The sequence below is a fragment of the Phymastichus coffea genome, unplaced genomic scaffold, assembly GCF_024137745.1.
Source record: "Phymastichus coffea isolate CEN01 unplaced genomic scaffold, Cenicafe_Pcof_1.1 PCOF00143, whole genome shotgun sequence".
Lineage (NCBI taxonomy): Eukaryota > Metazoa > Arthropoda > Insecta > Hymenoptera > Eulophidae > Phymastichus > Phymastichus coffea.
The window spans coordinates 6391-32832 of NW_026706954.1; the positions used below are offsets into that span (position 1 = coordinate 6391).

The 26442-nt window shown below is 41.8% G+C and overlaps 2 protein-coding genes and 1 long non-coding RNA gene across 6 annotated transcripts; 1 reads left to right on the forward strand and 2 right to left on the reverse strand.

Moving 5' to 3' along the window:
- Positions 1-3949: 3949 nt before the first annotated feature.
- Positions 3950-6552, reverse strand: LOC131672123 (putative GTP-binding protein 6). Of its 4 annotated transcripts, none has more exons than XM_058949124.1 (6): positions 6293-6552; positions 6074-6205; positions 4857-5898; positions 4594-4781; positions 4330-4519; positions 3950-4248 (listed from the first exon to the last, which is right to left on the reverse strand). In XM_058949124.1, exons 3-6 carry the CDS (start codon positions 5680-5682, stop codon positions 4022-4024), a joined length of 1431 nt encoding a protein of 476 aa, XP_058805107.1. In that variant the 5' UTR covers positions 5683-5898; positions 6074-6205; positions 6293-6552; the 3' UTR covers positions 3950-4021. The 4 variants fall into 4 exon arrangements, with proteins under 4 accessions (XP_058805107.1, XP_058805109.1, XP_058805108.1 ...); XM_058949126.1 differs by having other exon boundaries at positions 4857-5640; positions 5712-5898; positions 6074-6552; XM_058949125.1 differs by lacking the exon at positions 6074-6205.
- Positions 6553-13767: 7215 nt separating this feature from the next.
- On the reverse strand, positions 13768-14466 carry LOC131672138 (uncharacterized). The gene is made up of 3 exons (XR_009302600.1): positions 14165-14466; positions 13954-14088; positions 13768-13865 (listed from the first exon to the last, which is right to left on the reverse strand). It is a non-coding gene; the product is annotated as an uncharacterized LOC131672138 (long non-coding RNA).
- A 903-nt stretch (positions 14467-15369) lies between these two features.
- On the forward strand, positions 15370-26435 carry LOC131672127 (palmitoyltransferase ZDHHC8). Its single transcript, XM_058949131.1, has 10 exons — positions 15370-16605; positions 17206-17324; positions 17392-17549; positions 17625-17797; positions 17929-18123; positions 18210-18354; positions 18780-18988; positions 19055-19210; positions 21942-22338; positions 23394-26435. The coding sequence occupies exons 1-10, from the start codon at positions 16514-16516 to the stop codon at positions 23841-23843; spliced, it is 2094 nt and encodes a 697-aa protein (XP_058805114.1). The 5' UTR covers positions 15370-16513; the 3' UTR covers positions 23844-26435.
- The last annotated feature ends 7 nt before the right edge of the window (positions 26436-26442 follow it).

Below are 26442 nucleotides of genomic sequence, written 5' to 3' on the forward strand. Positions count from 1 at the left end.
AGGCCGCAGTCGCAGTCGTCGCGCAAGGAGTTTAGTGGGATTTTTCTCGGATGATGAAGCGTGCGATTCATTTGCGATCGGCGCTGAAATACTCGACGGCGGCAGCGCCGGTAAAGCCGTCTCGGCTTGGCGCGGAACGTATCTCAGATGCAGAAGTATTAGCAATTATGAGGCACACGGAGATACCTGCTTGCGCACTTTTTTCCTTTTCTTTATACAAGCTTCTCGGTTTAGTCGCAGTTTACATAAGTTAACTGCCGCCCGTCAGTCGCGAGCGCGAGCGAGAGACGAGGCGATGGATAAATCAGGCATTCTTTGAAAGGTCGCGAGCGAGGCTACCTCGTTCTGGCCGTAATGAAATGTCCGCGCTTGTTTCTTTTCGTCGGCACTGTATCCGTTTCGCGTCTCGCGTACGCACGTCGATTCTCTCTCGCCGTGGCAACGCGATCAAACGCAAACGCTTATGATAATAACGTTAATTGGCTCGGCACACAATAGCGTCTCGGCGGGGCGCAAACCCAGCAGCGGACACGCGTCACGAGGCCCGTATCCGCAAATAAATAGCTCGTTCGCCGTTAAATCCAGGCGGCGGCGAAATAGAGAGAGAGAGAGAGAGAGAGAGAGAGAGAGAGAAAGAGAGAGAGAGAGAGAGAGAGAGAGCTGCTGAGGGCGTCCCCGGCGTACGATACACCGTTGATAAGTCTCTTTCTCCGCGCCGGCTCTATCCGACGCTAATCCTCGCGCTAGCGTCAAAGGCTGCATCTCTGTATTCTCCGGCGGCCCCCCGACTGCCGCCGACCTGCGGGGTAGCCAATGGCAACCTTTGTTCTCCAATTCGAACGCTCCGAGTGAGCTTTTTTTCCTCTGCCCCGCGTGACTGCTTATATACCTGTCGCGCCCGACTGCGGCTTGATTGCGATTTGGGCGCATCGCGCGAAACTTTTGTCAAGTGATTCGTACAGCGCCAACTGCCCCCCCCCCCCACCCCGCCGCTCACCCGTCACTCCGTCCAGCAGCTCGCCCAGCTTTGTCTTAACGAGCGAGATTAGAGACAGGGCCTGCGCGTTGCAACAGCAGCTCTGGCCGTAAATTTTAATTTCCAACGCTCTACGTGCGGCAGGCTGCACCTTGTTGTACAGCTTGCCGAGGCTGTCCTGCAAACTGCCGCCCACGCGTGCAAACTCGCGCGCCAGCGCTAACGAATTACGCGACACGCTTTTAAAGCTCGCTTCAGCCTTTTTTTCTCGCGCGCTCGCTTCCTGTTCTTTTAATTGCGACCTTTTATTTGCCGAAGAATGTTACATTTTCAAAATAGCCAGCTCGCACATGTGTGACAGAAAGCGGAAAGACCGAGGTATTATTTTCTTCTTTTTTTTCGAAAGCACATGTTCTCAACGACTACACTTTCTGTTTCCTTTCTTTTCTGATATATTTTTTTTTATTAATAATAGTACAAATAAGACACCACGGGTACTTTTTCTAACTTGATATCTGAAAACTTAATAAAATCTTGAAAATTATAAAATTTTTAATGAAATCATTTGTTAATGAAAATTGCTCAGCGTTAGCTTGCTGCTAGTTTTCTTTTGAACGTGCCATTAAATATGTTCATAGTTAAAGATAATCAACGTATTTCTAAAAGAATTACAAGAAATCCAAAACCGATATTGAAAATTTTTCTTTCGATATTGAAAAAGTCATAAATCGAATTATTTCCCTTTACAAGGTTCTCTATAAAAGAACTACGTTGAACCCTAAATTGATTTTGAAAAATGATACAAATTAATGAAATCTCATTATCTTGCAGTTGCTGCAGCTGATAATGTAAACCAGATCAAATTGGCTCGTTTGAAGCTGAATATTTAGTTGCGGAAAGTACAGTTTTTAATAAGTATATCTATCTTTTGCCATTAAAGTGAACCGAGAATTAGACATTGAATAATCCCCTCAAAAAAAGAGAAAAAAATAGTGAAATCACGGAAAGAAAAATTAGACTTTAAAGTATGTTCAATGTCGTGGACAGAGGTATGAAAATGTGGAGAAAAAAACGGTACAATCCCGAGCGACTGGCCGTGCCAGCGAAAATCCGCACACTCGATCATTATATCAATGCATTAGCCGGCAATTCGGCTGACACACGGCGATCGGCCAAGCCCGTAATCGCTCTCTCACCGTCTCGTGTCTCCGCACTCGGTCGGCCGCTCGCATGCTGCGCATAGCCTTGTCACCGAGGCTTTGTAGTTAACGCGAGTGCGCGCCGGCAACGACCCTCGTTATGAACGGGCGATTTGCCGCGCAGCGCGACGCGGACGGAATAAAGGGGGAGGGGGAAAAACGCGCGAGCTCGATTGCCCTTTGATGACCCCTCCCGTCCCGCAACAACCAGTAGGCGCTCTCGATCTTTATGCGAAATTTCAATCCAATTACGAGCTCGCGGCAAAGAGAGAGAGAGAGAGAGAGAGAGAGAGAGAGAGAGAGAGAGAAGCGAGGATGGGCGCGTGCTTTCGACGTTTTCAATTATTTACAAACGCGCGCGGCCGAATATTAAGAGCGCGACAGCTCTTTATTAAAAACTTGAGCTGCGTGCAAAATCGATTTTCAATTAAAACTTTAAAGGCAAGGTCGAACGCCGTTAGCATTGTCCCGCGAAAATTAACGCCCGACGATTATCAATACTTAATCGGAAAGCTTCCCCGCACGCGCGCACGAGAGAGTGTGAGAGAGAGAGAGAGAGAGAGAGAGAGAGAAAACCACTTGAATAATGAATTAGCAATCTCCGTGAGAGTCTTTCTATCTTTGCGATGGAATATTATGATCTGTCCGCGAGCGAACGCGAGAGAACCGATTTAAATTCAAACAAGACGATCGGACGCGAAAAATCTCTTATCTTGGCCGAACGAACAATGCTGTGCTGATAGCAGAGCCGGCGCTGCTGCACTTCTCCGCTCCTTTCGTTTTCTCCCCCTTTCCCCCAGCGTCTGATGCGCTTCTATCCGCTGCATTCTGATGTGTACTCTCTGGCTGCTCCATTACGACAATGCATTATGCGCGTCTCGACCTACAGAGCTACTTTTCCCTTCTTTTGAAGTGAAAATTAGGTTTGTGCTCGTTTTTTCCAACCTACACCTATATACGTACTTAGCGGCCACCTCTTCTTTCCAAAATGAACTATCGAAAAAGCCGCGCAAAACTTACAAAAAGAAAGGATGAGCGATTGGTCGTCAAAGCTTTTTGGTGATCGTCGGTTAGAAGAAAAGCCGAGTGAGGAATTTTAAATTATTTGATTGAATATAATTAATCATTGCCGAGACCATTCTTTATTACTGTTATTACAAAATGAATATGTTCAATTGTTCAGGTTCTGTGAAAAAAGTGATTTTTTTCTGTTAAATCAATATTTGTGTATTATGCACATTTTCATATTTGAAGATTGTAAATTTTTATCTTTCGTATCTTTAAGCAAAGATCTTTTGTTTGAATTGTACACAACTAAATGATGATAGAAGATAAAAGAGGTTATTTTCAGATGAATATTTAACATTTGTCCAATATCAAACGCAAAACCGTCTTTCCATTAATCATCAATTTTAATAACTTTTCCTGATTTTCAAACTGTAGATATTGAATTATTGATATTTTAATTTGACAATGCTAGGATTTTATGGACTTCATGGTTTCAGCTTGATTTTGCAATCATATGAATCCACTTTTACTTTTAGCAAAGAGATATATGTCAAACTTAAAACAATAATCGAGTCAAATCAAGAACATTTTTTTCATATAGTTTATGACAATGGAAAGATCTGAAAAATGTTGTTAGCAAACTTCACAATTCAATAAACTTTCAATTTAAATTATTAAGTTAATTAATTTTTTCAAACATTATATTTTTTATATAACAATTTTTTATTTTGTTAAAAATAACATATCAAACAAAAATAGATGCAAATACAATTGTTATGATATATTAAATTTGTCACTTTACAACTATATTTACTTATGTTACATTTAAATTTCTATTTTATTGCTTCAAGTAACGCCGAAATCGGTGTAGAAGATTATCTGTAACGATAACGTCGAGTAACAGAAACTGTGAATCTTTAGGATCTGCCTCGGCATGTAGAACAGTAGCTTCGTTATAAAGCCACGTCATGGCTTCGCTTCCTGATTCTACTCTCATCTTCATTACCGATCTTCCAGTTTCGGCAAAAATTAATTTCTCGATTTTATGGCGTAATATGTCCAATCCTAAAATACAAAATTCTATATAACTATGTATTAAGAATAAAAAAAAATTATTGTGTATGAATTGAAAAGCTAGTATTTTACCAGTTGCCTTCGTTGCCGAGATTCCTAAAACCTCGGTTGGTAAAGTTCCGGGCTCTATTAAATCGCACTTGTTAGCTATCTCAATCAACGGTTTATCACCATTTGTTAAAGATTTTAACGTTTTGCGGACATGCTCGATTTGTGCTAATTTATCTGGATGACTTGCATCGTAAACATGCACAATTATATCCTGTAAGTGATAACAATTTAGTTACTCAGTTGTATAAAGTTTATTTTGATATATTATATCGGAAAAATACTTACAGCTATCATCGCATCTTCCAGTGTAGCCACAAATGGTTCAATTAACGTGGCTGGTACATCTTGTATGAAGCCTATGGTGTCAATATACAAAACTTTCATTTTACATGGAAGAATACCTTCATGCGCTGTGGTATCTAGTGTTGCAAACAAAAAGTTCTTGGGTTGTAATCCAAAATCACCAGTTAAAGCTGCAATGAGAAAAAATTATTATATGAATCAGCTTTAAAGTTTGAGTGATCAAAAAAAATATTTTGTAAACTTGCCTTTAATTAAAGAAGTCTTTCCTGCATTTGTGTATCCTACAACAGCAACAGTAACAAATCCATAATGCTTTCTTTTATTACGAACAGCTTCTCGATGCAATTTGAGTTTTTTCAAAGCAGTCTTGAGTTGTGATTCTCGTGCTTGCAAATACATTCTACGTTTTTCTAATAGATTTATCCTCCCTCCTAATTCACTCATTTTTTTGTAAATATATGGGAGTTCAGCCAATGCAACTTGAAGTTTAGCTTCAGGACTCCTTGCATGACTCCTAAAAATGTGTATAACTATAGAGTATCTGTCGTAAACTGGCAAACCAAATATTTTTTCAAGTTCCAAAAGTTGCACATGTTTGAGAGTGTTTGTACTAACAAAAATTGCTGTTACATTTCTGCCACACTTGATTCTAGTTTTAATATTTTCTAGACCACCAGATCCAAATAGTTGTTTTCTTTCCAAACTCATTAGTGGAATCCACATTTTATCTACTACTTCCCAATAGGGCAGAGTTTCAACTAGTGCAACAGATTCAGCAAGTTGCAACTCTCTAGTGGTTTGTTGTTTTTTATCTTTACCCCATTTGATATATGGTTGAATTACAAATGTTCGATGACCTTTTGCTACTACTCCTAGATACTCATTAGCTATCTCATTGTACTCTGGATTTATTAATTCTGTTTCTTCCTCAACCATGAAAAATTCATCTTCATGTCTCAGTCTCTTTGGTAGATACCATGATTCTCTAAGTACATTTTTTCTATACAAAGCCAATTTATTGTTTAAACCCTGTTTTACAAACGGCATAAGACTTTTCAAAACGCTGCTCATTTTGAATTTGAGATATTAGTGACCAGTACCAAAATTAAGCCATAAATTTTTCATCAAGCTGTCTATTGATATCTTCTTCACATCTCCTTTTGGCACGAACTCCAGCAAAATAAGAAAATACCACAGCCAATAATGAACCACTAGCCACCTTATATTCTATAGGCATTGGTAAATAGTTACGGAAAGATTTAAGTAGCAAAGGAATTACTACTGTACCTGTGAAAAAATTGCGAAAATTATTTATCAACATAGCAGTTTATAAAATGTTTGATCCAGGATATTCAAATATCAATTTTAAAGTTAACTTAATTATTCCAGAACATTAGATGCTCTATTAGTTTGTTTACAATATTAAACAATGGATGCAAAAAGTATTTTATAGTCATGCTACCTGCAATGTAAGTGTAAAAAGTTGTAGAAAATACAGCACTAGCGCATTCCTGCTCCACGAAATGAACACGCTCTGCAGGAGTATGAACTTCATCAATAGTTAAAAATTCACAGGAGTTAACCATGACCAATTCTTAGTTAATAATTAGAACAATTCCGATAAGAAAAATTATTGTGTGAATGTTTTATATTTAACCTTAATTTTACAGTATTTTCTTACATTGCATTTTCGTTTGCGGAGCCATACAACCGAAGATTTTGAGGTTAACCTTGTGCCGAGTCGTTATATAACTTTACACTGTACTACTGCGAACATTTTTTAATTGTTGCCGCTTCATCCATCATTTGCCGTAAAAAAATCATCGTTTTATGGTTACGAAAGAAAGGTTAAATAAAGTCTATATTATATGAGTTTTTACAATTAGCACATAATTATTATATCTTTAAATTTCAATACTTCAATTTCTATAAAATTCTACAGACTGCAGTTAAAAAAGCAATAATACATTAATATATTAAGTTAATATGCGATATTATAAATATCAATTTTTTTCTGCTGTAATAAAATTGGCACATCTACTTTTAAACCGAGCGCTAGTTTTTCCCAAAACTAGAAAAGCGCTACAGTCGCGAGCACAGTTGTGACGAACGGACACGTCACGTTGCGTCTATAACATATGTATATGACAGGTATGAAATAAGGCGCAAGCGCAAACAGCATATGTACACCCGCGAGATTTATGAACGTCGATAATATAAGCGAAAACGTGTAAATGGTCACTTGAAAATGCAACTCTTACTACGAATATTCAAAGGGAAAAAAAAAAAAAAAACAAACGAATAAAGAAAGATTTATTGCACTACAATAAATCTCGACTACGGCATCTACTCGAGCGCGCCGACGTCTGCGCTACACATGTTGCTCACCTGGACAAATTGCGAGCGCAAGATTGGCATCGGAGCAAACAGCAGAAAAAATGCTCTAAACCGGCAATAAAGGATGAAGCACGTAGGTCCGAACGTGCCGCGAAAACTTTCCCTTTTTACTGCATCCTTTCTTCGAGGCCTTTCTCGAAGAAAGGATGACGCCCACTTCATCAAATGACTGGATGCCGAAAAAACTCTTACTCCTCCCTCTCTTTGGAGGTGTTGATGCTAAACCTACCCCTTTGGGAGTGACAGAGGGGAGCGCCGAGGAGGACGCTCCAGGACAACGACAAGTCAGTCAGAGCAGAGCCCTCACGAGAGAAACTTGTGACATTTTTCTTGTATTCTACATCATTAAAAGCAATTGGCAGTTTGAAGTATCACTGATCTCTCTTTTCATTTGAATTTTCCACGCTACCCAAATTATAAAGTCGGTCAATGAACGCTCTCATTCCTTATTTATCGAGTCACGTTCAAATTCATCCCGCGCTTACAACTAAATACAAATTATTCCTTGTTCGCGCCAACGGCAAGGGTGGGGATGTTACACTGGTGGCAGCGGTGGGATACGAAATTTTAACAAAAATAAAATATAAACCAGTAATAGATCATACGCTATCAACATCTATAGCAAGTATCTTTGAGATTACAAGTTTTCAAAAGGAAAGAAGAGTCCTCCAGATGCACTGGCCAGGATACGCTACATAGAAATATCAAGATTTGTGTGTGTAATTGTGACTGTACGTGATCTGTGCATATAAACTTTGACTGCGTTATATTATAGTGCACATTGACTGTGAGTGAGCGTGCAATTTTGTGCACGAGTGCCAACTGCCCTCTCCCCGGTTTTAGGCGTGTTTCCCGTGGAGTACAGGGTGAATACCAGGGTAGGCGATTTTTGTGGCCACGCCACGGCTTCTTGCTCAAAAATCGCAGGCTGCGGCTGTCCTCACCAGCATTGTAAGTTTTGTTGCAATTACCGTTTTCAAGTGACCATCGCGATATCGTGGGAAAATATAATCAGTTATTTTAGAAGTAAGAATTTCTATAATGTATGAATAATGTATTTAGTATAGTTTGCTTTTAGTAGTCTTACATCAACTTGCGCTAACAGTGTACGATATATTCAACATTTTTTTTTATATTTATTATTGATTCAATATTCGAAATTTGCGTTGATATTAAACTTGATAATAAGATTCAATTTTGTACTTATACTGATTTAATTAACAATAATAATCGTTCTTTTTATTAATAATATTTTATAAATAAAATTAGTCAAGTAGTTGACTAGCTTTTCAAATTTTCAAATCATTTTTCAATTTTTCAAAAAAAAAAAAAAAAAAAAAAAAAAAAAAAAAAAAAAAAAAAAAATTACCGGAAATTTGCCGGAAAGTGTAGATGATTTGTTTAGATTTTCTGCGATCCATATTGCTCTAGTTGTCAGCTGTTAAGTCTTCTTATCGGTATCTGAAATTCAAACGAACACAAGCTGAATGTTCTATAATTAATGCTATTAGTGGTGTATACGGATTCATACTCATCTGATTTCAAACCGGTGTCCCTTAAGTATTGCTTTCGTTTGGCCTAATCTCACTCCCCTTGCTGTAAAACACGATAATGTCGGGGCGCGGTAAACGTAGCAACCGCGGTGCAGCCGGTGGCCCGCCTGCTAAAAGAAGCACTAGGAGCGCAACCACCCTCGCCCAAAGGAGTGATGGCGCGGGTAATGTGGGCGAAGCACGAGTTCGCGGAGGGCAGGTGAGTCGAGGTAGGGGCCGTGGAAAAACGACTAGTAGATCGGCGGTACGAACCGTAAACATTGAAAGTATCGATATGGACGCTGAGAACTCGGGCGCAGACGATAGCGATTCAGAAAATCTGCCGTTAGTTCCAAACACGATGAACGCGGGAACATTGAGCTTACCTCGGGTAATCCCTAACGAGATTATGGTTGCCTCTCCCACTCACTACGAAGCGCGAGCAGGCTACAGCGGTAGCGAAGCCAGGCCTTACTACGTCGAACCTAAGACTGCATTAACTCTCATACCGGTGTTCAAGGGGGAGGGTGATTGCGTCGAGGGGTTTGCGGAGAAGTGCGAGGAAGCCAACGGGTTTGTTGAGCCGCGTGCACGTTCGCTCTTTTTGCAGATGATGCGTAACAAATGCGAAGGGGATGCAAAAAATTATCTGTTAGCAACAAAACATAGCGACTTAACGAGTTTTCTAAGTGCACTCAAGGATAGATATCGTCCGCCGGAAAGCTTTTCAGATCTGAATGCTCAGCTCAATCGAGTAATACAAAAGCAGGGCGAGTCGATGCGAGATTACGGTACGCGCGTTAGCCTTCTGTTAAACAAGCTCATCCGTGTGGCGCGGTACACCTACCCGGATGGCGCCGCCGCGATCATACAATGCGCGCAGGACACAGCACGCGATAGCTTCATAATGGGCATTTGGAGAAACGATTGTACGACTAGAGTTGAGGCTAAGAAACCAAGTACCTTGGAAGGAGCGATCTGCGCTGCTATTGAGGCCGAGATGAAGATTCAACAGAAAGAAGCGCTAAAGGAGCAGAACGGGGCGAACAGGCCCTTCAACAACAGGAAAAGTGCGTACCAAGTAGCCTACGTAGCTAATCAGGTGCGTGCAGACTCGCCGCGCTGCGATCGAAATCAAAACTCGGGAGGCGCGCCGGGCAGCAATTCAAAGCAGGCCGAGGGAGGAAACGGAGGCTCATTGTCAGCAGACGCTACTCCAACTTATGATAGGGAAAGGCGAGGGGAGCGCACTTGTTATCGGTGTTACCTTCCAGGACACATCGCAAGATTCTGCCCATCGAACTCTGCTGGAAACAACTATGACAACGGACCGACGAGAGGAAGGCCGTCGTGGCGCGGAAGGCCGTTTCAAAATCGTAACGCGCAAAATTCGTATCGTAGCAACCAACAATCAAGCAATTTAAACGAAGACGCGGCCCGATCGACCGAGACGCGACCGGGCGCAGCGAACAAACCGTCTCCTGCGACATTCGTGTCCACTACGCCGCCGAACGAATAAACCCGTCGAAGTCTCCCTTTGTCGAGCTTTTTTGCGAAACACGGCACGAAAAGTTCACATTCCTCGTAGATACCGGCTGCGGGTTGAACCTCATAAAATCTAAATGCCTCGGCAGGGGAGCATCCGTCGACGAGAGCGTTCGATTTAATTTAACCGGTATCGGCAATGGGCTTGTGAGAACGCTGGGCCAAACAGCGCTCACGCTCGGCGACATTCAGATCGTATTCCAAGTTGTCCCGGACGGTTTTCCTGTGAAAGGAGACGGTATATTAGGAGTAGAATTTTTAGAAAGGGAGGAAGTCGATCTTGTTTTTCGCAAAGACGGAGGGGAAATAAAAGTAAACTCGAGATCGTATCAATTTAAGCAAAATAACACGATTCATTTACCAGCGCGATCGAGGACTTTCGTCGAGTTTGCGGTGCAAGCGAGCAAGGAAATGAAGGAAGGAATTCTTCCGCGGATTAATTCCGGGCCAGATGTATATATCGGGGAAGCATTAGTGGCCCTCACCAACGGCAAGGCCAGGGTGTGCGCCATTAACTCTTCTAGTCGAGATATCACGGCTATCTTCCCAATACCGAGCGTAGAGCCAGTTCCTGAAATTAAATCGAACGATGCGTTACCCGATAAGCGCGATGAGGCTAAACGGATAGCCAAACTTTTACGATGTATTCATACAGAGCATCTCAATTCTTTAGAACGACATAAACTCGTAACGTTGATAGCTAAATACCCTTATCAGTTCTTTTTACCTGGAGATAAATTAAAGGCCACCGATGTATTAAATCACAAAATCGAAACTGTCGATGAGATTCCAGTCCATGTTAGGCAATTCCGATTACCTCAATCCCAAGCCAGCGAGTTAGAAAAACAGGTACAAGCGATGGCTGATGAAGGCATAATTCGCCCTTCGATTTCTCCTTACAATGCTCCATGTTTTCTGGTTCCAAAAAAACCTGATGCCTCCGGCAACCCTCGGTGGCGTTTGGTGGTCGATTATCGAGCCTTGAACGAAAAGATTATTAATATTTCATACCCAATGCCTAACATCACCGAAGTCTTAGATAAATTAGGAGGGTCCCAGTATTTTTCATCATGTGATCTCCATACGGGCTTTTTCCAAATTCCTTTGGATCCCTCTTCGAGCCATAAAACAGCTTTCTCGACTCAGTACGCTCACTGGGAGTATACGAGAAGTCCCATGGGCCTACGTACGAGCCCAGCCGTGTTCCAGTACATGATGAACAAAATTTGTTCGGGCCTCCAAGGGGTAGAAATGCTCATCTATATGGATGATGCTATTATCTTCTCTGATAGCCTAGATCTTCACATAGCAAAATTAGACAAATTTCTCAAAATCATAAAAAATGCTAACCTTACCTTAGAACCAGAGAAATGTTCATTTTTGTGCCAGCAGTTGCCCTACTTGGGGCACATAATATCCAAAGATGGTATTAGGCCTGACCCAAAGAAAGTAGAAGCAGTGCGCTCGTTCCCAACTCCCAAAAATAAAAAGAATGTAAAGCAGTTCCTAGGATTGATAGGGTACTATAGGAGGTTCATCAAAAATCTGACGGGTATTGGCAAACCCCTCTATGCCCTGCTCAAGAAAAATGTCGAATTTCACTGGGGATCTGATCAGAAAAAGGCCTTCGAGACCCTAACAAATGTTCTCTGTGAATCACCAATACTCCAATACCCAGACTTCACCAAGGAATTTCGCATTACGGTTGACGCTTCTACTAAGGGTTGCGGGGCTATACTTAGTCAGGAACCGAACGATCTTCCAATCGCGTTTGCTTCTCGAGCATTTGGCCCTGCTGAACAGAATTATTCCGCAATTGAAATGGAATTAAATGCCATGATTTTCGGTATCGAACATTTCAAGCCTTACATTTATGGCAGAAAGTTCACTCTAGTCACCGACCATCGTCCTTTGGTGTGGCTCCAAAACTTAAAGGATCCTACGTCCAGGCTTGTTAGGTGGAGATTACGCCTTATGGATTACACTTTTAAAGTGGTGTATAAGGCTGGGCGGGTGAATTCCAATGCTGACTCTCTCTCTCGTAATCCGATCCTTCCTAATCCAGTAGACGGCAGTGAAGTGGTGAGTTGTGAAAAGATGGATGTCTGCGCAGACTCCCCATCGGTTCCTGATTCACAGGCCGACCTGCTCGTCCTTGAAGACTCCCCGCTAATCCAGGTGTCACTGGCTGAAGTACTAGCCCTTGAAGACTCTATTGCCCAAGTTTTTATAACCTCCTGTGAACCAATAGATGTTTTGAGTATAAATGAAATGCAAAAAGAAAAAGAGAAAAGAGATGAAGTGACCTCATCAGAGGCAGAGATAGTTGAAGACACTGAAATGTCCTACCGGGCCAGGGCTGAGAACCCTGGATGGCCGCAGGTCTCATCAGAAGTTGGAATGAAAGATGACGCGGTCTTACGGCCCAGGGATGAGACCTCTGGGTGTCTGCAGGCCCGAGTGAATGGAACCCGTGTGAGTAGAGAGGGAGATATCAGCATAATGGAATCTACTGCGAGTGAATGTGTGTTTTTGATGGCCTGTGATATGTTTGAACACACCAATGATCCCTTACTCATGGAGAGCGACCATTTAATACATTTTATTCCAGCAGACTGTGATTTGACTTCAGAGATTAATAAGGAATTCATTGATAGAGGTATGCTAACAGTAGAATCACTGAAAGCAGTAAATCCAAGCTTAGGTACTGTCATCACTTTTAAAACAGAAAAGGGTCACTATGTCTTCAATCTTGTAGTGAAGGAATCAATTGAAAAGGAATCGTCAATCACGGTTATTCAGACTTGTTTAGTTAGTCTTCAACGGGCCATGAACGATTTTCAGGTCAGAACTGCTCGCATATCAAGCTCTGGAAATGGTCTAGACGATATATCATGGAATGAAATTGAGAATAAAATGTTCGAAATCTTCACAGGACATGATTATCAATTTAAAATCTGCTCGAATGACCTACATTTCCCAGATGAGGCAGAGGTAGAGATTTTGTTACAGGAGTATCATGATTCGATAACAGGGGGACATCAAGGATGTAGCAAAATGTACAAGGCAATTCGCAAACACTTTTACTGGGATAACATGAGGTCCGATATTAAAGGTTATATAAGATCATGTAAAAGTTGCCAGGAAAGTAAACTCAATCGTGTAAAAGTCAGACAACCTATGGTCATCACTGACACCCCCAAAGCCGCTTTAGATAAGATTCAAATGGACATAGTCGGTCCACTGCCTATCACACACTCAAATAATCGATATTTACTTACCATCCAATGCGCTCTAAGTAAATATGCAGACGCAATCCCCATTTCCAACATGGAAACAGCCACAGTAGCAGGAGCCTTAGCTGAAGAGTTCATCTCTCGACATGGTTGCCCAAAGGTCATTCACACTGACCAGGGTAGTAATTTTTGTAGTCAATTGATGTCTGCACTTTGCAAAATTTTCAAAATTGAACGTATACGATCCACAGCCTTTCATCCTGAATCTTTAGGCTCCTTAGAACGAGCACATCACACATTTGTTGAATATCTCCGACACTTTTGCACTATGGAGAACTGGGATCAGTGGATTCGCTTTGCAATGTTTTCCTACAACACTCACATTCATGAAGCTCATGGTTTCACTCCACACGAAGTCTTCTTTGGCAGAAAAGCGAGAATACCCTCCTCATTTGCAAAACAGAACATTCCCACTACTTATAATGATCTGGTTGACAATCTTCTTCAACGTTTGAGTTATACTCAAACAAAAGCAGCAGAAAATCTAAACAGAGCAAAAGAAAAGTATAAACAGATTTATGATAGGCGTATGAATGCAAAGACCTTTCAAGTAGGTGACAAAGTATACTTACTGAAAGAGCCACGCAAGAACAAGTTCGATAAACTTTATATAGGTCCATTTTTAATTATAGAGGATTATGATCAAATTAACTATAAGATAAAACTGAATGCCGGTCATAAGATTGTGCACGCCAATAAATTAAAACCTGCCTCGATAAGAATAACATAATATGAGCAAGATAAGTTTTTCATAAGCATCGAACCTGAAGTTTTTTCTCTTACCACAAATTCACTAATGTAAGCATTCATAACTTTGTAGGGTTAAGTCACTATCAATTATTTTTATTTTCTAGATAACTATGTACTATTTTGGACTTTTGAGACAGGCTAGAAAAACGTGATGCCTCACAATAGTCTTGCACTCAAGTTACACTGATAATGTCGAGAATTTTAATTGAGCATAATTATATCGATATAAAGGCGTAAGTTTATAGACAGCGTTCACTAAAATGGAATTACAAGGACTCTGGGTACTACTAACCCGCTGTTTTTTTTTTGTGTTGTAACGTTGGATAAAAAACAGCTTTATGTTATGGGGGGAGATGTGACGAACGGACACGTCACGTTGCGTCTATAACATATGTATATGACAGGTATGAAATAAGGCGCAAGCGCAAACAGCATATGTACACCCGCGAGATTTATGAACGTCGATAATATAAGCGAAAACGTGTAAATGGTCACTTGAAAATGCAACTCTTACTACGAATATTCAAAGGGAAAAAAAAAAAAAAACAAACGAATAAAGAAAGATTTATTGCACTACAATAAATCTCGACTACGGCATCTACTCGAGCGCGCCGACGTCTGCGCTACACATGTTGCTCACCTGGACAAATTGCGAGCGCAAGATTGGCATCGGAGCAAACAGCAGAAAAAATGCTCTAAACCGGCAATAAAGGATGAAGCACGTAGGTCCGAACGTGCCGCGAAAACTTTCCCTTTTTACTGCATCCTTTCTTCGAGGCCTTTCTCGAAGAAAGGATGACGCCCACTTCATCAAATGACTGGATGCCGAAAAAACTCTTACTCCTCCCTCTCTTTGGAGGTGTTGATGCTAAACCTACCCCTTTGGGAGTGACAGAGGGGAGCGCCGAGGAGGACGCTCCAGGACAACGACAAGTCAGTCAGAGCAGAGCCCTCACGAGAGAAACTTGTGACATTTTTCTTGTATTCTACATCATTAAAAGCAATTGGCAGTTTGAAGTATCACTGATCTCTCTTTTCATTTGAATTTTCCACGCTACCCAAATTATAAAGTCGGTCAATGAACGCTCTCATTCCTTATTTATCGAGTCACGTTCAAATTCATCCCGCGCTTACAACTAAATACAAATTATTCCTTGTTCGCGCCAACGGCAAGGGTGGGGATGTTACACAGTCATGTCATCAGTCATGTGAGTGATTCGGCAACACCGCTATCAAATTGTGAATTCACGCAGCAAGTTTGAGTACCGTCTACCCAGTGTCTTATAAAAAATGCGGTCGTCTTTTTTTATTTTTCTTTGCAACGTCATTGATAATTCGAAGTTAACGAATAAGAAGATCTTGATTCTTGGTGATTTCGCGAACCTTCTTCACCGAATAAGTAAGCCGATTGTTAAGATAAATTCTCTCATAATTTCATCAGCGTACGAATTCAACATCCAGTACATGACACACACAGGCCGATAAGACAGTCTGCCCCTTTAAAACTTTCAATCGCTATCTTACTTTTACGCTTAAATGAGCTCTATTTTGTAAGGGACAATATAAATTGACGCGTGATTGGCGATTTTTAATTGAAAGGCCTCGACTTATAAGCTCATTTACGAAAGCTCGATGCGAAAAGATAAAACAGTCCATCAGTCAGAATGCAAGTTGTTGCATGCCAAGTGTAAAACGAGCTCATATCCACATACGTACACGCGACTCGTCACGTCACACGGAGCACATATATTCTCGATCTCGCCAAATGCTTGCATGTGTCCCGCGAGAAAGTCGCGAGCGAACGAACAGTGTGCATGAGAGTAAGAAAGCACGCACTATAGGAAGGCTTACATATATATAGGTACATAGCATAGCTGTAAGCTTCGAGCGCGCGAGGTTTTTCTCGTGGTGTGTCCGTGTGCGGTGTATTATAGATATATACTCACTGCTCGGGGAGGAGTATGCTATGCTATAGTTCTACTAAGCGCGCGCGCCAGTAACGTGCTGCTCGCTGCTAGTTCGGGGTGTCGGTGTGTGCTGTGTGTGCGCGCGGCGACGACTTGCAAAGTGTTTAGGCACGAGAAAGCAACGCTCGAAGGAATGGGGCCGTGGCTGCCCGCAAGGACGCTCCCGAGGGTAGCATAACCTTCCAGCCGCGGAGTTGAGTTTGTCGGCAAGTTGTCGCAGCTAAGAAGTAAGCACGAGCGAGAGAGCGAGAGCGCAGCCAGGCAGCAATGGACGCGGCCATGTTTCCTCGCAGCAGAAATCATTGCTAGCGGCGGCTCTCCCTCCCTGACAGACGAGAGAGCAAAGTGCAGGAACGGCAGTTCTGCCGGAGGAACGACAAACATACCGCTCTGAAGAGATAACGAAGCCGTCAGGATGCCCAAATGCGACGCGAAGACCAAGTACCTCCCGGCCACCTTCGCCTGGGCACTTTTACTTAGCACCACCACCTGCTTCTTTTACTTCCCGTGAGTAGTAACCCTCACTTTATTTTCACCCGAAGCTTTAAAGCTCGCCTATTTTTACCGTCTACCTCGATTACTTATTCGCTGAGACACGCTTTGCAAGGCAAAATTTACGTGAATTAGATGCCATTGGTTTGCATGATTTTTCAATTCGGTCACAGTGGGAATTTTAAATTTAGAAGTGAGATTCTCAAGTAGCCGAGTGTTCAAATGTTTAAAGAATATGTGAGAGAGTGGATGTGTGTGAAAGGAAATTGGTTTTGATTACTGGAAGTCTTGGTCATGATGCTAGTATTGTGGAGGTGGGTGAGTCAGTAACTGGGATGTTATTTTCAAGTATACCTTTAATAATTCTGATAAAAGAAAGTGGCCTGCACTGGATGGCTGGATAGGCTTTGTATTCTATTTAGATATGAACCGTTGACCCTGAGTATCAGCTGCGAAAGCTTTTTTGCTATATTGACAAAATATTTGTCAATCTATTTCTAATACCGTTCTAGATTGGTATGTGCTATTATTGATTATCGTGTATTGATTGGTTTAGCCTATATTATTTGCTAATTTATATGTGAAATGCTTATGAGTCTAATGTTTTAATTGCAGTTGTCAATATTATGTTTCTCGATATCCATGGGTGCCTGCACTTCAAGGGGTTATCACGTTTTTTGTGCTGGCAAATTTCACTTTAGCCACTTTTATGGATCCAGGAGTCATACCAAAAGGTAAACCTCTTGAAAGGAAATTGTTAAGTAAATTCTTGAAAATTAACTTATATTTGTTTTTCAATAGCTCCACCAGATGAAGACAGAGATGATGATTACAGAGCACCATTGTACAAAAATGTTGAAATTAATGGCATCACAGTACGCATGAAGTGGTGTGTTACATGCAAATTTTATCGACCACCAAGATGTTCCCATTGCAGTGTTTGCAATCATTGTATAGAGGTTTGTTATTAGCTGTTTCCATGTAAAAGTAGAATAAAACCTATGCTATTTTTACTGTCAATATTATCATTTCAGACTTTTGACCATCACTGTCCATGGGTAAACAATTGTATTGGTAGAAGAAATTACCGTTTCTTTTTCTTTTTTCTTCTATCACTGAGCATGCACATGCTCAGTATATTTGGCTTGTGCCTGTACTTTGTTTTGGAGCATAAACAAAAACTTGGCGAGGTGCCAACTATTGTATCGTATCCTTTCTTAGTAATACCATTAATTAAGTAATCTACTTTACAGGGCTAACAAAATTCTTGTATAAAGTTGTTTGAAGAGCTTATGTTTTGTACTGCAAATAATAACGATTCCTTAACGCTTTCATCAGTATGGTACTCATGGGAATAGTGGCGATTCTTTTCATTCCAATTTTTGGATTAACAGGTTTTCATATAGTGTTGGTCTCGCGGGGTCGCACGACGAACGAGCAAGTAACTGGAAAGTTCAATGGCGGCTATAATCCTTTCTCGAGAGGTTGCATACATAATTGTTGTTATACACAATTCGGACCACAATATCCGAGGTGGATATTTGATATTCCAATCACGGATACTCATTTCATTTCATTCAAATGTCGCTCAATGGATTGCAAAACTAATTCTTTTACAGCTTAATCAAGCCTGAAAAGTATTCAGGAAAACGACGCGGAGCATGCACGTCTGAAATCTCAACGATAGACAGCGAGAACCAGGTAAAAACCTACATGGATAGCAGCAATGGTGTTAGAAATGCCAGTTCAAATGCTTATAATAAGGTAAGAGCTAGTCGCAATCGGAGCTTTCGTACATACGTAAATGGAAAATATTGTCCCCTTAAATCCTCGCGCAATGCTTCGTAACGCTTCTATTCTGCGCACACGTATATCAGTAGAGGAGCTTCTTTAGTAAAGAATGTGTACTGATTGCTGATCGATTATTGTTGTTTCTTAAAAGTACAGATTGATGCGACTAAGCCGTCGAGCATGCAAATTTAACGACATCTGCGCTTTTAAGTTTTTTATAACCGAAAAACCCGACGATGCTAATGATACGAAGGTAAAAAGATACACTCCTAAATCCTTGACCCACTCACAACAAACGGTAAATTAACCAATCAAGTTCGTTATTGTCAGAATATCGATGACTAGAGTTAGTTTAAATGAGCGATGATGTAGTTGATGGGTGTGTTATGTGATTTTAGCTATCGCCAGGCAGAGACGGCTCCGACACAGACATGGAGCCAACAGCTTCGCAATCAGCCGACTGCGAGCCGACTCCGCCGTTGCAAAGACACGGCTCGAAAAACAATTTCTACCTTCCACCTGTGGAGAACAACGAGTCTCCGAGGCATCCAACCCAGCATCGCCACCCCATACATTATCCTCGTGGCAGTCCACATCCTAAGCCAAGGTATATTTCGCAATCTATTTTATCCCTGCCTAACGATGTTACGTTTTCTCCTCTATTCCCTTACAGAGGTATAAACGGATCAAGAAGTCATACTCCGGATCCACTCGGAGATTCGAGTAATTCGCCGGCCACGCGTCAAGGCGGCGCAAGTCCGACGATGTCGCAGCGGATCAAGGCTATAGGTGTACCTACGCCACTTGCCATTTCCAGTCCCATCCGCAGGTACGTGCCCTTTTGACGATTCTATCGCGAATTATTGACCCCTTAAGTATCTATATACACGGTTATGTCTCAATGTCCCTCCTCGAGCGCGCACAGTCTTATTTACTTTTTTAATTTATATATTTGTTGTACTACTACTACTACTACTACTACATTTTTCTTGTAATTTGTTTTGGTTAATTTCTTGATCAATGTAAGCACCGTCTGAAATCTTCTTTATATTTCCTATTATTTTACTTTGACTCTAGAGCCACGACTTTGTATAAATATGTATGAATATATATCTTTTGCATCTGTATATAAACATGAATGATAATATATATATACGTCTATCCGATCTATTTGACGTTAAGAGAACCTCTATGGAAGCCCGTGCCCCTATTCTCGTATCTATTGCCCGTATCTTTTTATATTTTTTTTTATTACTTATATTATTATTACATTTAACATTCTTCCTATAACCAGACTTTGCATAAAACACCTATGCTAACGCTGTCACTTCTGTATCTGTCTCTGTCTCTCTATACCCTTGTATATTTATTATGTTATCATATAAACGCAAGCTATTAATCGGGAATAAAGCTATCCCGTCGATTCTATAAACTGCCGAAATGATTTCACTAATAATGTTTGAGGAAACTAAAACAATCAAAACAACAAATAAATTGGAAAATCAAATAATTTCCCTTTTTTCTTTTAGTTGAGATCGAACGAGCTTGTCTAACATCGTGAGTAACAGACAAGTTAATTCTCTCACGTTTATTCCTGTTACATTAATATATAACTTTGTGATCTTTCTTGCTCTCAATCTACTTCTTTCTTTATCTCTCGCGCAATCAAGTCACTGCATTTTTCACTGCGATCTTTTTCGCCTCTCACCCACACACCCATCCACCGACACATACTTACACATGCACACACACATACACACACGTGCGCGCGCTGTACATTCGAAATTTCGACAAAAATAGTGATCGACGCGCTCGCGCATTCCTCGAGCTTGTCCCCTCGCCGCCCGCTGGAACACACAAGAAGTAATAAAATACTGTCAAAAATTCTATTTTTATGATGGCTCGTATGGATTACCTTACGCAATACAAGTTCAATCGTTGTAATCAGCGCGCCGTTACGTAAAAGCACGCACTCGTTACAAAGGGCGTCGCGAGAGAAAAAGCTCGAGACGTGCGCGTGCGTGCATTTAGGGTAAAGCAAATTTAGCGCGTTTGCACGTGAAAATGAGAAAAACATCATAAATGAAAAACAAAAAGATAAATAATGAAAAAAAAACAACGATCGTTGACGATTTGGAGATTATGTGGTTGTGTATAGATGAGTTTGTGTTGCCGCTGCAGGGGGTGGTAACTGCAAGGAGCTGCTTTCGGCCAGTCACATGTTGCGACCTACTGCAGGTAAAACACGAACGCCACTCAAGGACGAATCAATTTTTTTTCTCTTTTTCTTTTTTTCACTTATCTCATTTTATTGTTGTAGTTTGTTTGTTAAAAGCTTCTCTTTCTAGATCTTCTATATTTTTGTTGTCTGTATATCGCATTTCCCACACGTTGTGTCTCTTGCTCGCCGAGTAATATGTGTATTACCTGTGCGTATTGTATAAGTTGTTTGTCACTGTATATGCGCTAGTTGCGTAATCATCCATTTATACAACAATTGTCACACACACATGCATCATCGTCTTTCTCATCGATCATCATCTTTGTCTCTATCTTTCACTTTGTACATCGGCGGCCTTGCAGTCACTGTATGGCTTACTTTTTTTTCATCATGTACTGTTGTGTAAATTGCTGTTTATGTATGTGTGTGTGTGTATACACACACACACACACCTAGTTGCGCTAGAAATGAGACATGGCTGAGCTATGAGATTATTCCAATAGTTTGATCAGTGTACAATCCCTCTATTCTTCCTTTGCACGTTCGCTCTCGTTATGGTAATGAAAAAGCTTTCGGTAAATTGGTGTGCGATATCTATATTAATTAAATAAGTGAGAGAGATCGGCACTTGGTTCGCGTCGTCGAATGCCGAAGTCAGCGAAAATAGTGGCGAAGGGCTGGTTATGTATGCGAATGGTAATGAAAGAGAAATCAATAACGATACCAAGCCCGTTGATAATTAGTGACAGTAGGCTTTTGCTCGACGACGAGTACCGCACTGCTGAGGCTCATTATCGGACAACTGAGTAGAAAACGGAGTGAGAGAAAGAGAGAGAGAGAGAGAAACTCACGGTCGTTGCGCGAATTTTCCGCGAGGTCTCACGATGTCTCGCGCTATTCTCTCTCTCTCTCTCTCTCTCTCTCTCTCTCTCTCTCTCTCTCTCTCTCTCTCTCTCTCTCTCTCTCTCTCTCTCTCTTTCACCGCTGCAGACCTCGTTGCTCGCTGCCTCATTGTTTTTAAATGTTGTCGGCGAGTGGGCGTGACCGGTAATTGCAGCGAGCAGTGCTGGGATTTTAGCATTGACGTCAGGCCGTCACCACACGCGTCAACTTTAAACGTGAGCGACACGCGTGCATGTATCATTAACGACGCCCGCGGCTATGACGATCAGCTGTACCACCGGCACGCGCCTGTACGCGACCGTACGACAACCCCTCCCACGAATACAAATCCTTCTTACGTTTATCCCGACCTTTAAACATCATCATGCGGTCGACCTAGAAAAACGAGCAAGGAAAAGCGTTTAACGAGTGTGCGCGCGTTGCGCTCTGCTTGCAGGTCGAACCCGAGCACTCCGACGCAGACACGTCGCCCGGACTTTATTGGTGTGTCCGATCTTCAATCGCAACAGCAGCAGCAGCAGCAGCAACAGCAACAGCAGCAACAGCAACAGCAGCAGCCGCAGCCACAGCAGCAGCAACAGCAACAACAAAAGTACTACGATGCTCAGCAGCAGCAGCAAAATCGAGGCTACAGTCCGCAGCGGCGTTTCCTGTCCGAGAGCGAGCTCGTGCGCCAGGCCAATGAACACCCTTACGCCAGAACGAACAACACCGTCGACAATATCCGAGAGCTGGCTGGCTCACCGCAGAGGGGCATCTACACGTGGAAGGACAACTCGCCCAGTAATGTCTATCCGCCTAGTGTCCCACATCCGGCCATTCATCAGCATCAGGTGACACCTCCTTTCGTTGTATTTGCCGCTCGGCGCTCTTTTCGTCGTTGATTTCCGCTTCGGTATCGGCACACTGCTTGGCAAACTCGAAAAGCAGTCACGATAACGAAGGCGTGGTGGCGCCTAACGAGGCGCAGTAATTACATTTTTTGTCTTTAACGAGGTGACGTTGCATTTTTCGAGCTTTCGGCTTTATGTCTGGCGCGTGGTAATATGCAGAACGCACTTGAACTTCCAGATGGATTATTGAGTACGAGAAATTCTTTTATATAGCCGATGGGCCTTGATCACGCGAGTTATTTATAATGTTGTTGACCAGCCGATAAATGTCAAAGTTTATCGAGGTTGTTCTACAGGTAATTAGACGACGAGATTTCGTCGTTGATATGTCTCCGTCGCGTTTTGACGAGCAGCCAATTCATTACTCGTCGATTTTACACTGCTCGTTAAGAATCGCAGAGGCGGCGCCACGTTGCGTGCCGTACGTGTATTATAAAGTTCGCCGCGCTTTATTTACGTTGACGGTCTTGTCTGCTCGGTCCGGCGATCTATACACCTATCGTAAAACGCATAGCTCGACTCCTCGAGTCGAATTAGCCAGCAAACGAGCGCGCCATTTTCCGATAAGTCCGTTGTCGCAGAAAAGGTATATTCGTTTGATAAAATAAAATTATACATCGGGGAAACAAATCCAATGGACGTACGCGATTGCAGTCAATGTTGCGACGAGGTATCGGAGGTATCGGATGTCATGTTGCGTCGCAAGGCTGCTCGAGGCTCGCAACCTCGTGCGCACGCTTCTGTTGACTCTATTGTTCCGAAAGGCCGTCGCCGTCGCAGCCTGATGGAAATAGAACATCTATACCGCTGAGGCTACAAGGATGCGTTGATTAATGTAATGCGCTTATACGTCCTTGGGCGGCAAGGCCGAACGGCATTGTGCCAAATTAGCTGGAAGCTTTTGCGCACGAGCACCGACAGGGCTCCTCGCAAGCGTTGCGACCACATCAATGCCGCAAAGCTTCGGTTATTAATGCAATTTTACCGCTTCGCAGGCTGGCCCCGGAGCACAACGTCCGCCTCTGCCGTACGACTACTACCGCTCGAACCCAACGTCGCCGACACAGCAGCCTTACACGGCGGCGCCGCGCGCCGCCTACCACCCGGTCCTCCGCGGCGGAGTGCCGGTGTTCCCGCCGCACGCTTCGCCGCAAGTCAAGCGCAAGGCAAGCATGGTCACACCGAGCACACCCACGTCTGTGGCGGCTGCGGCGGCGGCGGCGGCGGCGGTGAACAGCGCCGTGCAGGCGGGCGAGAACAGGCGGCGGCCGATGTCCTTCGTGCGCGCTCTCGAGATGACCGACTCCCTCGAGATGGTCGCCCCGCAGGCGACCGCGGTGAACGCTCAAGGCCAACAGCTGGCGGCGCAAAGCGAGGCCAGCAACGCTACCCCGACGCCCGACCGCGCCAGCGTCTACGACATGAACTACGAGATATCCGTATAGCGCAGCTGTTACGTCTCCCCGCCGACATGCGGCTGGAGGCAGATTAGCCGGAACTCGCCCAGCCTCTTCAACCCCAAGGACGGCGTCAAGGCCTGCGCTAAGAAGACCGCCGCTAAGGCCCACAACTGCCAGGTCTCCGTCTGAGCATGCACACGCACACGCGCGCACGCACACATACACACATACACACGCGTAGAATACTACGGATCGCGTTTTCTTCCGTTTCGGTTTTCTGGTGTATGTGTGTGTACAGCGTTCGCTCATGATTGTGCTGCTTCGTCGTCGTGCACCAAATCGTTTCCATTGTACATACACACCTGTCGTCGAGTTTAGTAGTTCGCTGCTGTCGCTGCTGGGTGCGACGATCAAAAGAGAGACTTTATTTAAAGCACCGATGATGTGCAACAGAGACAAGGACATTTCAATAGCATGCGTGTGGTAGCTGGTGATTAGAGACTGAAGTACATTTTTTGATAAAACACAACAGATACAGTTATTATACACGCGCATGCGCGAGACAAAAACGTGGGTGCGCCACACAGATACATACATACTCTCCGTACCAATGACAGGCATTAACTGTTGTGCCCTCCCGATTTTGTTTTTATATAGCGGATTGACGTAAATGTTAAGGTCAGTTTAGATTTTTATACGGTGTTGTTACTGAAACCTCGTTTTTCTAATTACTCGCTCCCATCAATCTCCTTTATTTCTTTTGTCTCTCATTTTTTTAACTGTTCAAGAATGAACGGACGGGCAACGTAAAAGATAAAAATTTATGTATAGATTGAAGCGTTTGCAGTATACAACTTATAACATGCATCACATCAGATAAAAAGTGATCAAGCCTAACGTTAAGCGCGTAATGTTAATTCAAGAGAAAAAGTCTTCTAGAAGTTTTCGATATTCGCACGATTTTTCTCTCTAATTATTTATTTATTATTTTAGATGTTTTCTAAGAACCAAAAAAAAAGTGATATACTTATTACTTTTACCTCTACTAACGATGGGTTTTCTTTTACAACACGTTTACTGATCTAGATCAGTCGGGATACAAATGTGTACGGATTTATGAGAAAATCAACAAATCTAAATTTTTAGAAGAGGACAAATGGTAGTAGTTATCATTATTGTTATAAATTGTATAATGTATACTGTTTATATCCACTTGGATAATACGATCGACGGAGATTTATGATTGATTCATTTGGATTTTGTCATCGTTTTTCTACGTAATCATCCAAAACAAATTGCATGTATGCGTGAAAAAAATAATACAAAGAAAATGAAAAAAATGTCTGATGTCCATTAACAAAGTTACTTAATCGAGATAAGTCCTCATGAAGCTAGATAAACGAAATAAACGAAAAATGTATATAAAAATCATATTTGTGGATTGTGTAGTAAATTTTTAATATTCAGTAATCTATTTAATGAAAAAAAGTACTATTTATACGTAAAAAAGCGTGGCGAGTCAATGAATTTTCTCGCGTGGTTTTGCCTGTTTTGGTCATGTGTATAATGGTTGTTGATTTGATTGGTGTGTCCTTCAAAAATTATCATGATAATCTTCACGAATGTGCACGTGTGTGCGTGAATGCATGGATGTCAGGCAAAAGAGGAAGACTTTAGCCATACGAAAGTACACAATTATATGACTGCCTTGTAAGTTTTGCTCGACTGGCAGCCTGTTATGAAACATTACAATTTTCTGTTGAAAGGAGAATAAGGAATTTGTAATATAAACATTATACATATTATCTATAAATTGCATACTCTAAAACTATCTATACGCGGATATTAAGATCGCAATCATGAATTTCCAGTTTTTTATGTGTAAAATAATGAAAAACAACTACTTTCACGAACAATCGAAGCTTCCGAGATTCCGTAGGTTCTACTGAAAGGAAAAGACCAAATCATTATCATGATAGCACTTGTTTAAATTATACATAGTGTACCGTGCCAAACAAATTACACAAGGTCGTTTACAATTTTACATGTTTACATGATAAATCCATATTTTCTCCATCAGTGTACTGAGTCTTACAAAATTGATATTTGAAAGCCTGAGACAAAGTCTCAGTAATAAAGATCGCGAAAGAAAAGTAATAAAAGAAGTAATTAATGGCAACATAAACAAGTTGTACAAGATGCGACGAACGTTTTAGTGTTTGTGATTGGTGTACTTGTACATAATGTTCGTTATTGCTAAACTTTCAATGTAAATACGTATATATTTCGGTACTTTGCGTATCGCCACTATTCTATGAGAAAAATAAAAACGACGTGGAATTACGTTCGATTTTCTTTGTTTGATCATTTACAGTATATTTAAAAAAGTGCTTCGATATATTGTACAAAAGATAATATAATTTTTTGTATGATTATATATTCTATGGTAGCTACGCCAGAAATTTAACTACATGATTACGCAATTATTGTTTATTTTTTTTAATTGCGAGTGACGAAGTTTCACATTTTTGGTTTCGTGTGATTTTTTTTACTAAAGAAAAAACACAATGTATAGTAAGAAATGCCGTGTTTTATTTAATGAACATATTCTTAAATATGATAATAAATTTGTTTTTTAAAATTT

What these genes read in the sequence shown, in the direction of transcription:
- LOC131672123 (XM_058949125.1), bottom strand. Translation starts at nt 5,682, where the DNA reads ATGAGCAGCGTTTTGAAAAGTCTTATGCCGTTTGTAAAACAGGGTTTA. An exon ending in TGGAAGATGCGATGATAGCT is followed by an intron (nt 4,520 to 4,593) that starts GTAAGTATTTTT and finishes TATCACTTACAG; the next exon opens with GATATAATTGTGCATGTTTA. An exon ending in CTCGGCAACGAAGGCAACTG is followed by an intron (nt 4,249 to 4,329) that starts GTAAAATACTAG and finishes TTTGTATTTTAG; the next exon opens with GATTGGACATATTACGCCAT.
- LOC131672127 (XM_058949131.1), top strand. Translation starts at nt 16,514, where the DNA reads ATGCCCAAATGCGACGCGAAGACCAAGTACCTCCCGGCCACCTTCGCC. An exon ending in TCCAGGAGTCATACCAAAAG is followed by an intron (nt 17,325 to 17,391) that starts GTAAACCTCTTG and finishes GTTTTTCAATAG; the next exon opens with CTCCACCAGATGAAGACAGA. An exon ending in TTTGCAATCATTGTATAGAG is followed by an intron (nt 17,550 to 17,624) that starts GTTTGTTATTAG and finishes TTATCATTTCAG; the next exon opens with ACTTTTGACCATCACTGTCC.